This window comes from Lissotriton helveticus, chromosome 7 (assembly GCF_964261635.1).
Source record: "Lissotriton helveticus chromosome 7, aLisHel1.1, whole genome shotgun sequence".
Taxonomy (NCBI): domain Eukaryota; kingdom Metazoa; phylum Chordata; class Amphibia; order Caudata; family Salamandridae; genus Lissotriton; species Lissotriton helveticus.
The window spans coordinates 13,563,459-13,576,169 of record NC_136068.1 but is presented as its reverse complement, the minus strand read 5'-3'; the positions used below and the strand labels follow the sequence as shown (position 1 = coordinate 13,576,169).

The 12,711-nt window shown below is 42.7% G+C and overlaps 1 protein-coding gene across 1 annotated transcript in view; it reads left to right on the top strand.

The window, feature by feature from the left end:
• Nucleotides 1-11,939, top strand: part of LOC144767825 (uncharacterized) — a 173,574-nt gene extending 161,635 nt beyond the window's left edge. Inside the window, exons 4-5 of the mRNA XM_078651201.1 lie at nucleotides 11,628-11,765; nucleotides 11,845-11,939. Of these exons, the coding sequence (XP_078507327.1) occupies nucleotides 11,628-11,765; nucleotides 11,845-11,939 (233 nt within the window). The remainder of the gene's footprint in view (nucleotides 1-11,627; nucleotides 11,766-11,844) is intronic.
• Nucleotides 11,940-12,711: the final 772 nt, after the last annotated feature.

Here is a 12,711-nt window from a genome sequence, read left to right as displayed (position 1 = left end):
CGGTGTTCCCAGTCATCACGACGCGTTTCGCGCTTCCCAGAGCGCTTGATCACATGACACAGTTGATCACCAGACATTTGTTTAAATACAATCATCACATGTTGTCAAAGCCTACAAATGGCATAGATATAGAAGAGTTGTAAGCGTCCAAACTACACAATGTATTTCCATCGATTAAATCAAGTTCAGTATACTTTATATTACAGGTTTGGCACTATAAACTTGAAAACATAATTACTGTTCAATGTGAGAAAGTAAAAAGCCTTGTCTTGTGCAAATGGTGATAGTGAAATAAACAAAAAATCGTGTTTTAAAATTCAAAGTTTAGAATGTAGTTACTTTTGAAAGTGCATGGCAGCTACTGATGTTCATCATGTTTTAAGAGCGTAATGCAGATTTTAATGAATATGTCTGCATTGAAAATTATTGTATACAAATGCTTGAAATGGAAGCGATATGGAGCCCCATATGTTATAAATGTCCAATAAGCATTGTAACAGGAGAGGAAAGGAAAAGTGCGATATCTCAATTGAGCATCCTGCCCTAGTGAGGGGTATGTGCCAATTGTTGATTGTGTTTCGAGTGGAATATTGTTCAATCTATATGTTACTCCTTTAGCCGCCTTAATTCAATCTCATGGCCTGCGATTAGTGTCGTATGCCGACGACACACAAATTGTAGTGTCGGTATCCCAGTCAATTGCAGCCACAGCAGAACGCTTCAGGAACTGCCTCCTTGGTGTAAAAAGCTGGATGAGCCGTAACTTTCTAAAGTTAAATACGGATAAGACCGAAGTAATTGAGTTCGGCCAGAAACCACCCGTTTTGAGCGACCTCTGGTGGCCTCCTGAGGCGGGCTCCTGCCCCAGTCCAGCAGACAAGGTTAGGAATCTTGGTTTTTTGTTAGATAAAGATCTCTCCTGTAAGGCGCAAATCAACCAGGTGACCTCCGCCTGCTTCTACACCATCAAGGTTCTTAGAAAAATCTTACCATACATTCCGTCAACACTATAAAAGACGGTGATGGGAGCCCTGGTAATGTCCCAAGTGGACTATTGCAATTCACTCTACCTGGGCACGGGAGAAAAACAACTGACCAAGCTACAGGCAATTCAAAATGCCGCAGATAGGGTCCTGTTGAACCTACCAAAGCGTCACCCAACCTCTAAAGTCATACGCAAACTTCATTGGCTCTCAATTAGGCGCAGAATACAGTTCAAGGCCCTTTTCCTGGTCCACAAGTCCTTATATGGCAAAGGACCTGACGACCTCACCAAACTCCTTCCTCGATATACACCATCACGCACTTTGAGATCAGCCAACCAGGACCTAGTATGTCAGTCAAGAATAAGGAGAGCCCGATGGGGTGGAAAATCTTTCTCCCACCAAGCCTCCAAATTATGGAACGCGCTGCCCCCCACGTTGCGCTCACAAAAATCCAAAATGTGCTTTAGAAAGACATTGAAAAGCTGGCTTTTCTCCCTGCCCTAAACCTAGTCCCATCTCCCTCCTCCCTGGTGTGAGCAAAAACCAGGAAAAATGCATTAGTAAGCATCTCTTTGGATTCTTGGAATACCACAATATCCCGCATTCTGCTCAAACTGGTTTCTGGTCTGGGTCCAGTACGGAAAAGGCATCCTTACTGCCACTGAAGAGCTGAAAAGGGTCCTCCACCAAGGTAGATCAGACGCAGTCATTTTGCTAGACTTGAGTGCAGCCTTCGATACGGTGTCTTATCCAATTCTACTGCGTAGATTGTAAGAGGCTGGCATCAGGGGGAGTGCTCTATAATATTTCTCCTCCATATTAAATAACAGAAGTTTCAAGTGAGCGAAGAGCAGTTTCTTTCAGCCAGCCATCACTTAAAATGTGGTGTCCCCCAGGATCTTAACTAAGCCCTTCTCTTTTGAATCTTTGTGTTCGACCACTGTCAGACATCATCTGCTCTGTCGGCTTTACTATGGTGTCATATGCGGAGGACACAGGTTATTGTCTTGCTCACTCCCATATCAGGAATAAAATTTGCAGCAGCTTAACTCCTGTCTAAAGAAAGATGCTAATTGGATGGCTGCCTGCTGCCTAAAGTTAAATGGCGATGTTGGACCTGGCCCTTTCTATAGGGTTATCCCAAAACCTTTTGCCTTCCTCTACCTATTTTTCTGACCCTCTTTTTATTGGGTTTAGGACTCTGGGCACTTCCCTGCTAATCAGTACTAAAGTGCTTGTGCACTCTCCCTAAAACATGGTATGATTGGTTTACACCTGTTTGGTATATTTAATGTGCTTGAAATTCCCTTGTACAGTGGTATCCCATGTAACCAGTGCCTCTAAATTACATGCTACTAGCAGGCCCACAGCACTGCTTGTACCACCCTCAGAAGTAGCCTTTCAAGCCTGTATCAGGCCTGTCACTGCAGGGCCTGCACACGCAGTTTGCTGACACTTTAGATAATTTGTCCTCCAAGGCGTTATGACCTAACGTGTCATGTAGCTCCTAGGACGCCCCAGGACCTGCACATTTTGGATGACCTAAACTGAGGGCTTGGTGTGAAGACAGACTCTGGACACCCCCACAGGATGAGTCAGACAGACCTGCTAACTCTACAGTGCCACTACCACCCCCCTGTATTCTACAGCGTGGTAGGTAGTTTCTGGCAACCACTGAACATGACAACCCTGATTCCTCAGGTATCATGGAAACAATACGGTATCTTTCACTCAGTCACTCGTGCTTGGTTTTCTCAGAATAAATAGAATGACTATTGGAATGGTTTCAATAAGTATTTATTGGTCAAGCGGCAGTCTAGTATAAAACATGTTAGGTGCGACAATCAAAAGACAGGAGCAGACAAACGTAATCACTAGTACCAATATCGTAAAAAGTAGATACATTTCTACCATAGTGCTAATAAGATTAATACAAATATATTACATAAAACAATAGCCTTGGCGTACTCCTACAATGCGTATCCTACCTAACCGTGCCTAGCATTGAGGTGTAGGTGAAGCATGCATGTGTAAGATCTAGGATATGTCCTAATGGAACCTAATGGGGCCAAGAATTCCACGGGGAAATGCTAACCCCTCACATGATGGTTCCGAATGAAGGACCCCATCTCTGCTTCGAGCATGGCACCCCACAAGTGATGGCAGGGGTGTCTGCCTGTCCAAGGATCAGCCTGCAGAGTCTCGGTCCAGCTTGGAAGGAATTCTTCCTCTGTCTTGGTAAGGAGGAGTGAGAGTCTTTTGTACTAAAGTGGTCACTCCAAGTTTTTTTTAGAATCAATATGTTTTGAAAACATTTGCTAATCCCCTGCTAATCCTTTTCTAAACAAACATGATAATGTACAGCTGACTGGTTTCCATGAATGAAAAAAGTGGTGACCCTTGTACCAAATACATCTTCGGGGCATGTTTTGTGTACGTCAGGTACAGGGATTAAGACATGGTACCATGAGCCTGATGTCGGAGAGACAAAGTAAGCTACTGGGTAAAAGGGCACCTGTATAATACCGTTATGTCGTGTGGACGGGACACAATGTACGTGATCGGTATGTGCATGATGGCACTAACCTAAGGGTCATGACAAATGCCTCAATCGCCAACTCTCCATTGCTCTTTGGTAGAAATGCATAAATACATACACCATATATTCCTTGGCCATATATTTACTAGGAACATTTAGAATTGGATTGAAAATTTAGAGTGTTAATGCTTAGAGTGGGCAATTAAAGGGCAAATGTAATGTAGTAAAAGTGTTTTGACTATTTGAAATAAGTGACAATTTGACAAAGTTTATTTACCCCACTGTATGTAATGTCTCAACATTTTACACATAATTTCAACCTTTTAAAATTCGGAAGTTTGTAACTATTGATGGATTTCTTTCTGAATAATGATGATTACACTAGATTAAGGAGGAGAGGGACTGTCTCTCCACAACGTTGGCTACTCTCAGGTCAGTGATGAGGGGTGACAAGGTTTTTGTGATTCAGGAAATGGTCACATGTGCCAGTTTGGTTCTCTTCAATACATGATTCTTTGTTAGATATTCAAGTGCATTGTCTGATGCTTTGTGGTAATCATCTGCCAGCGAGGAGGGAGACCTGGGCTGACTGACAAGAGGAGGATTCGCTGGAGGATTTCAGAATCTGAAGAGTGCATTACATGGCGGAGTGAGAGTTTAAAATCAGAGAAAAGCATGCCCGAAACCACAACAATGAATATGGTAAACACTTTGTGCATCAGTCGTATGTAAGTCTCTATTGACCAATTATTAAAAATCATTACAATCATTTAGCTTGGCTGCTTGAGTACTCTCCTCTCCTGTGCTGGGCCATAATGTAAATGGGTGTGGTCATGACGAGCTGAGCTCGTCATGAGCATCAAAGGGGCTAGAATAAAAACAAGTCTTAAAACAGATTTGTCAAAAAGAATGTTTGAACAGATGCATTACCAATTTCAAGATAATTCAGGGATGACATACCATACTGGACCATTGAAACCACATACAACATGGTTAAAGTAATATTTAGTCCGTTTCATTATGTAACCACTCTATATAATAATAATAAAAACTTCCATGCGTTCAATCTTAGCCGCCTGGCCCAGCCTGGTAATTAAAGTGTCTTTGTGCAATTCCTTCGAACAAGGTATACTTGATACAGACATCATATATGATAATATTAAAAAATAACTTTATCTATAAAGTGCCTCCCTGTCTCTACTCAAAGCTTAACAGCATTTTATTAGGATCATGTACAAGGAAACCTATGTTTCAGAACACATTTCGGAAATTATCCATTGCAGGACTTATTGCTAAATTCAAATACATATCATTAAAAAGTTTAAAATGCCTATGTGCATTCGTCGTTCTTAATTTTTTTTTAAAGGAGAGAGGTAAGATTAGAATTATTTGACTAATTTTGGGTAGATCGGCCAACTTTAATATCTGGTTGTAACGAACTGTACTAATTGCAAACAGTAAGGTTTTACCTTAACTGACACCCATCTTACACCGGTGCAATAGCAATACTAATACAACAACAAAGCTATCAATACCACCATTTATTAACACAGGCAAAACATCAGCCTGGGTCAGTTTCTTCTCAGCTATAAGAATGAACTTAACAAAATGGGTTTTTAAAGCGGTGGTATTCCCTCAGAGGCACAAAATAATTGCTTGGCGGAACATTCTTACTTCACTTTCCTTAAAAATGGGTTTTAACAGTGTTTGCCTCTCTTGTCGCAATCTAAGGCAAATACATACAATGTGCAATAGGGTTTCATTGACACAACCACATAATCTGCAATTTTGTATTTGCCAATGTTGTACCCATCTCGGAGTCACATCCTTTGTTGGATAGTGGCCAATTCTCAACATAAGATATCTATCCCTTAAAACCGGTTTTAACTGGAAAGATAAATAGGGTTGGGGCTCGGTTTTAATATACCATTAAATAACCAACCAAGCATGCTTTTTTTTGCAATCGCCTCCTTATCCAATAAAAACAATACAAAAATAGCTGATTGATTTCACATCTGCCTTAAAACAAAATTGTTTCTATCCAAGTGTTCCAAAGACGGGAACTGAAAAGTGTTTAGGCTCTCCGTTAAATAGGATCTCCAAGCACTAGCTTAGTCTTTATTTATTATTTCTTGCCAACACGAGTTGACAAAAGAGTCCGAATCTGATAGATATAATAAAAATAGACATTTTAGATACAAGGATTGTCTCACCAGAGTTTGGCTTATTAGGACAAACTCTAGTCTGTCATTGAGATTGTTCTAGGGAGAAGGGCAGTAAATTCATACCTATAGTCACTTGGCAACAATCCAGGACAAGTTATGTTATGATGAAAGTTTGCAGTGAGGACAATTTGAACAAGTGGATGACGAAGTATGGTTTTTAAAAAAAAAAAACATTAATTTCCCAGGTGAGCAGATAAGGACACCTTCTTGCAGAAGCTGGTGCTGCCACAGCAGGTGATTGGTGATGGGACTCATTGTGACTCCCTTGTATGACAAACCATACACCTGAACTTTAAACACTCCTTAGATATGATTATTTGTTGAGAAAGGTTTTCAGTATGTCATTGACAGAACTGTCACAGATGTTAATCAGAACTGTTAGGTTTGATAGAGGCTGGAACCTTTAGTTGGGCCAAAATGAGTGATGGAAAGAAGGAATGTTTTTTGTGGAGCAGGGAAATTGTTTCCAAGGATAAGAAATTAGAGGACCTGGTGATGCACTTCACAATTAAGTGCTCAAAGGATTAATAGATTCAATTTCTGATTGCTTTGTAGCGCCTGAAGCTGGTGGAAATAACATCCAGACCTCCACCCCGATGATCGTCTCTATTCCAGAGAGAGGTAGGTCAGAGTGAAGTTCGGTGTGAATTTCTTGTGTAACAAGGGTTGTGTGTTGCAGATTATAGGTGATTGTCATGGGTGAAGCATGAATTTCATGTCTCCTTTGGTGACTGACAAGCACTGAGCTGGACCTGTTAGTATGGGGAGCAGCACCACAACCCCCAAAATGTAGGCACTCAGAAATTCAGATCACCCCAAATTTTACCTTTAGCAGTTCCGCTTCAATCCTCGATCTATCAATAAAGAATCCCATCCTCATTATCAGACCTAACATTAGTTTAGCCAAGTATAAATTATTAACTGGGAACATTCAGAAACTGTGTTCTAGATCAGGAATAGTTAAAGGGTATTATTAAAAAGTCTCAAAATCAAGGGGTACACAGTAATGCAAAATATGCTGTGAAGTCTCAAATGCATAATACATAGTCAGAAATCCAATTATTCTAAGTCCCAAATGGCTACATTATAAGTGGAAAGGACAGAGTCCTTGGTAGAAAAGGAAAGTCATCTCAATATAATTGATGTAATCACAAAGGAAACCAACAGCATCTTCTGCAGAAAAGGAAAGGCCTCTTGATAAAGTGACATAGCCCCTACTAGACAGGAACATCTTCTGGCTCACCTAAAAAAACGGAGTTTGTATACACAATTTTAGAGTAATTAACCCCTTTGCTGCCAGAACATGCCCCCCCCCCCACTGCCCTCCGGCCAAACACTTTTTTGCTTAGGCCCCCCCATACCTTTGTTTTCCACATAAGGTATCCATGCCTGTAGGAAAGTAGTCTCTGCTTTTATGGCTACCCCCACTTTGTGCCTGGTGTTATGCTGTTTATTACTAGTCTGACTCTCTCACTGCTAATCGGGACCCACGCCTATGTGCTTTCTCTCCTAAATGAGTTATAATGAGTACTTAGGTACATCCCAGATTGGTCACTGGTGTATTCTTAAAAGTCCCTAGTTTATGGTACAGAGGTACACAGGGCATAGGTACCCCAAGGGTCCCCCATGGGCTGAAGCATGTATTATGACACCCATGAGAGACCACTCATTTAGTGTGTTGGGGCAGGGTGGGGATGCTTGCCAGGACCACGGAGACTGCTTGGAGAGAACACTTGGTGCCCTTCTTGCATAGTCCAGTTCAAACCAGTTCTGAGCGCCGTTGACTCCCACTCTGGTGTGAAACTGGACAAAGGACATGGGAGTACCCTCCCCACTGTCCATCCCCTCCTCTGGGAGGGACCCCTGAATGGCCCCAAACCTTTCCTTAGGTTACTTAAGGGTTTACCTGTGGGTGAGTCCCTAGATTTGTTGTGGGATAAGATCCAGATCTGACACCACTTCTGCTTCGACCGTCTGGGCACTCTGGACATCCCTGGACTTGGCTCTAGGCACCAAGACTGCAACTGGGATACTAATGCTGCTCCTGGTCTCCTAGTCCTGCTCGTCTGCTGCAAAGTCTGTGCCTGTGCTTCAAACAGGGTCCTCCCAAAGCTTGTGGACATCCAAGACACCTGAAGGAATCTCCCATGAAGTGAAGGAGTCACTTACCTGCATCTGCAGGCACTGCAACAAAGCTAACCAGTCTGCTGATTCTGGGCTCCCACAGTCTCTGAAAGGCTCAGCAACACAGGTGGTGATTCTTCAACTCCCTAGAGGCCTGCACTGTCTTCTCACTGAGTTTGAGGCCAGTATCTCTCATCAGAACTGCATGACCCTAACCCATGTGCATCACGTCAACTTTCCATTGCAAATGCTTATTGGCTCTCTTCCTCAGAGATCTTCGGGCTCCAAGTAGCCTCAACCTCAATCATGTTCTGTGACCAAGATATTCCTCCTCACCACATCTCTTGCACTGTGGACCTGCGTCTTTGGCGAACTGCTCGAGGTCTTCTTCCGACTCCAGTGCCTCCGTCCTGCAGGTCCTCTTATGGGTCTTTTTGACTCCAGATGGATACCCTGATTGCTCGGGGCCTACTCTGACTCCCCTGCTTGTGGTGAGTCACTTGGACCTTGCTGCTCCCGACACTGCACCTTTTTTTTGCTTGCCATATTGTTTGCAGTTGCCAAGGCTTATTGATCCTCCAGACGGACATCAACCCCTCAACTCTCGACATCTGACCTGCGTCAGCTGGTGAACAGCTCCTGCTCTTCCACAGCATTGCCTGACCAACACAGCTGCAGCTCTAAGGTCACTGTCAACTCTCCTGCAACACCTGATATCGGTGGGCAATCGTCATCCATGCCTCCTAGTCACTTCTGATTGGCATGAACTCTGTCCCCTCTGCTTGTAGGTACTTCTCGTCATGAATCCACATTTGGGTTCCACCGGACACTTTCCCCTTCTTTACCAGCAGCATCTTCCTGAAGTCCTCCATTGAGTTTGACGGCGGTTTCGACGCCACTTCACACCTATGCACCCGGCTTCCCTGATGTAGGTGTCCTGGTTCCTAGGGTATCCATTGGTTGGGTGGCTCTTCAACATTTCGTCTTCCATTGGGATTCTTCAGGGTCTGCTGGGGAGGGTCCTTCTTCTTTAAAACTGCAAACGCGACTTACCCATTTACTTAAATTGAGCATGCAGTCATGTTCCCACACTGCACCAGCCTCTGTGGGGTTCCTGGTTACTTACCTTGGGTGGTTCAGTGGGTCCCCAGCACTTCTACATCTTCTGGGTACAGTCTTAACTTGAGTCGTAGTTCGCATACCACTATTTTAGTATATGGTTTCGTCTCCCACTGGCGACCACTGTGTATTTATGCTACTTACCTGTTTTATTTACAAACTATTGTGTGCATTGTGTAATTCTCCGGGTTGGAGACGTTTGTATGTGTTAGTGAGTGTTTTATAAGAAATATCTATTTTTATGAATACATTGTGTGATTCTTTTTCATTTAATCTATAAAAGTAAGATTACGTTCTGGTAAAACAAGCTGCTTTTCACTCCTTCTACTAAGCCTGGAGGCTATTCTCCACAGCTACCACTTAGAGAGGTTTTTTTGGTTGTCTAAGACCACTAAAATCACCATAAGGGTAGTCTGGATTAGTGCCGGTTGCTACACTTCCGTAAGTGAGCACCATATACTAAGCCAGCCTCCTATATTAGTCTGCAGCGATTGAGATTCAAGCCTGCATTGTTTTACCAGCTAATCTTGGAGTGGATTAATTGAAAAACCATCACTAATATTAAGCACATATAATACAGCTTAGATGCCATTTTTCAAGACTCTACCCTCGATTAATCACAAGGTAGCCTATAGGTATATTGTTACTTTGGAAGACGAGGAGTTAACCTTCCGAGTAGGTTCTTTTCTGAAAGTGGCAGTATGTGCTCGTAACTTAATGTGTACCCTCTGAACTCTATCTTTGCTAAAATTCACTCTTTCTATACCGCAGATTCATCTTGTTGAGATCTCTTTTTATACTGTATTTTTAACCACAATGAATTGAACTTCCTAGTGTTTCTAACATTGCACGTGACCAAGGTCCTTCCGCTGAAGTTCCATTACTGGGTTCTTCCACAGGTGCATAGTCCATTGTCCCTTACTGGGCTCATCGCTCTTCCGCTGGTGCATAGTCCATTGTTCATTACTGGGCTTAGCCTCTCCAACTGGTGCATAGTTCATTGTCCATTATTGTTTTTTTTGCCACATTAGACTGCACTAAGCCCAGTAATGGACAATGGACTATGCAATAGCGGAAGACTGATGAGCCCAGTAATGGACAATGGACTATGCACCAGTGGAAGAGCGCTAAACCTAGTATTGGACAATGAACTATTCACCAGTTGGAGAGGCTAAGCCCAGTAATCAACGATGGACTATGCACCAGTGGAAGAGAGCTAAACCCAGTGATGGACAATTAACTATGCACCAGTAGGAGAGGCTAAGCCCAGAAATGAACAGTGGACTATGCACCAGTGGAAGAGCGATGAGCCCAGTAAGGGACAATGGACTATGCACCAGCGGAAGAGCGATGACTCCGGTATGGGATAGTGGACTATGCACCAGTGGAAGAGCCCAGTAATGGAACTTCAGCGGAAGGACCTTGGGCACTTGCAATGTTAGAAACACTAGGAAGTTCATTCACAATTCACACATATTTAGGAAATTTACAATGACATAAGTTAGTCTTGTGCAAAGCTACATAGGGAAAGATACACATATAGAACGGGTCAGGAGGGGACAAGTAACAGGAGTGAGCAGAAAACAGCATCTATATTAAATAAAATGTACTTTTCATCAAAATGTGGCAAAACAAAACCAGTAATGGACAATGAACTATGCACCATTTGGAGAGGCTAAGCCCAATAATGAACAATGGACAATGCACCAGCAGAAAAGCGATGAGCCTAGTAAGGGACAATGGACTATGCACCAGCGGAAGAGCGATGAGTCCAGTAATGGACAATGGGCTATGCACCAGCAAAAGAGCGCTAAGCCCAGTAATGGACAATGGACTATGCACCAGCAGAAGAGTGCTAAGCCCAGTAATGGACTATAGACTATGCACCAGTGGAAGAGAGCTCAGCCCAGTAATGGACAATGTACTATGCACCAGCAGAAGAGTGCTAAGGAAAGTAATGGGCTATAGACTATGCACCAGTGGAAGAGCGATGAGCCCAGTAATTGACAATGGACTATGTACCAGTGGAAGAGCGCTAAGCCGAGTAAAGGACTATAGACTATGCACCAGTTGGAGAGCCCAGTAAGGGAACTTCAGCGGAAGGACCTTGGGCACTTGCAACGTTAGAAACACTGGGAAGTTTATTCACAATTCATGCATATTTAGGAAATTTACAATGACATAATTTAGTCTTCTTGTGCAACGCTGCATAGTAATAGGAGTGAGCAGAAAACAACATCCATATTAAATAAAATGTACATTTCATCAAAATGTGGCAACAAAATTACATTAATAAGCACACTGCTATACATTATGTTAAACTAATTTCAAGTGCGTTCATGTTAGATTATTATTACCCGATTGGACCCATTATTAAATTCATTATTCAGAAACTTTTTCCATAATAATGCAAATCCTAAAACCATTTCAACAATCACATTTTGACAAATTATATACTGCTGTTGAGAGGTGACGATTAACAGCTCAGAGCCTTTCATCCAAAGTACTGGTGTGTTTGTTGAATCCCGCAGACCTTTTTCTCTCTACTTTTCTTATTCCTTTTTTTCTACATACTACCTGCACCTACCAAGAGCCGGACGAGCCTGCCACTCACAGGTTGTCTCTCTTCTTCAGGGGATTCTCCTGCTTCAGATGCCTCCTGTTCTAGCTGGTGGGTCACCCTGGCGGTGGCTTCAGGGATGCTCCTCGGTGCTGTCGTCGCTGTCCTTGGTGTGGTTCTCTTCTATGAGAGACGCGCAAAGAAAGCAAATGGTAAGAGTCTATTCAAAGTCCCATTTCAAAATATAAAGCAGTGAAAAAGCAGGTGTGATATAATGTGTTCTAATTTCAGGAGCAACACTTGGTGGCAGCCCCAGAGCCATCTATGAATCTGCAGTAAAGTATGAGAACGTGGAGAAAGGAAATCGAGCAGTGAGTGCCTTATAATAAATCTATAAATATATATGTACAGCATGTAACCAAGAGACCCCTCAAAAACAGCAAAGAGTAACACACATTATTAACATAGACAGATATGTACAGATAACGGGCATGTAACAAAGTACAGATTGAAATGAGAGACCACTCACAAACTGAAAAGAGTAGCATATATTGTTACCATAGGCAGGTATGTAAAGAGAACACACATGTATCCAAGCACAGACTGAAGTGAGTGCATGATAATAAATCTATTAATATATATGTACAGCCTGTAACCAAGAGACTACTCACAAACTGCAAAGGTCCCTGTGTCCGACCCAAGCTCCATTGTTTTCGGCCTGAGCATTTATGTTTAACCGGGAAAGGGCAACCAGATAGCCCGGGTTGGCGCTATCTACTTTTAAGCACTACAGAAGTGTGCATTCTTTAAATATTCATAACTAGACTTCTGATTATTGGATTTTTGTCTTTTTGGTCTTGGTTCACTCATGAGAATATTGGCTGTTTTTCTAAACTGGTGTGGAGTCCTTTTCTGGTGATTTCACCAATTTACTGTTTTTGGTGAGCACAAATACTTTGTACATTGCCTCTTAGTTAAGCCTGGCTGCTCTGTGCCAAGCTACCAGAGGGTGAGCACAAGTTCATTTATAGTGTAACTGACTTACCCGGTCTAGGAGTGTGGTTCCTGCTTGGACAGAGTGCAGACCTCTGCCATCCAGAAACCCAATTTCTAACATCCACCGTGGCCCATGTTTTGCCTCTGTTCCTTCCCCTCCCA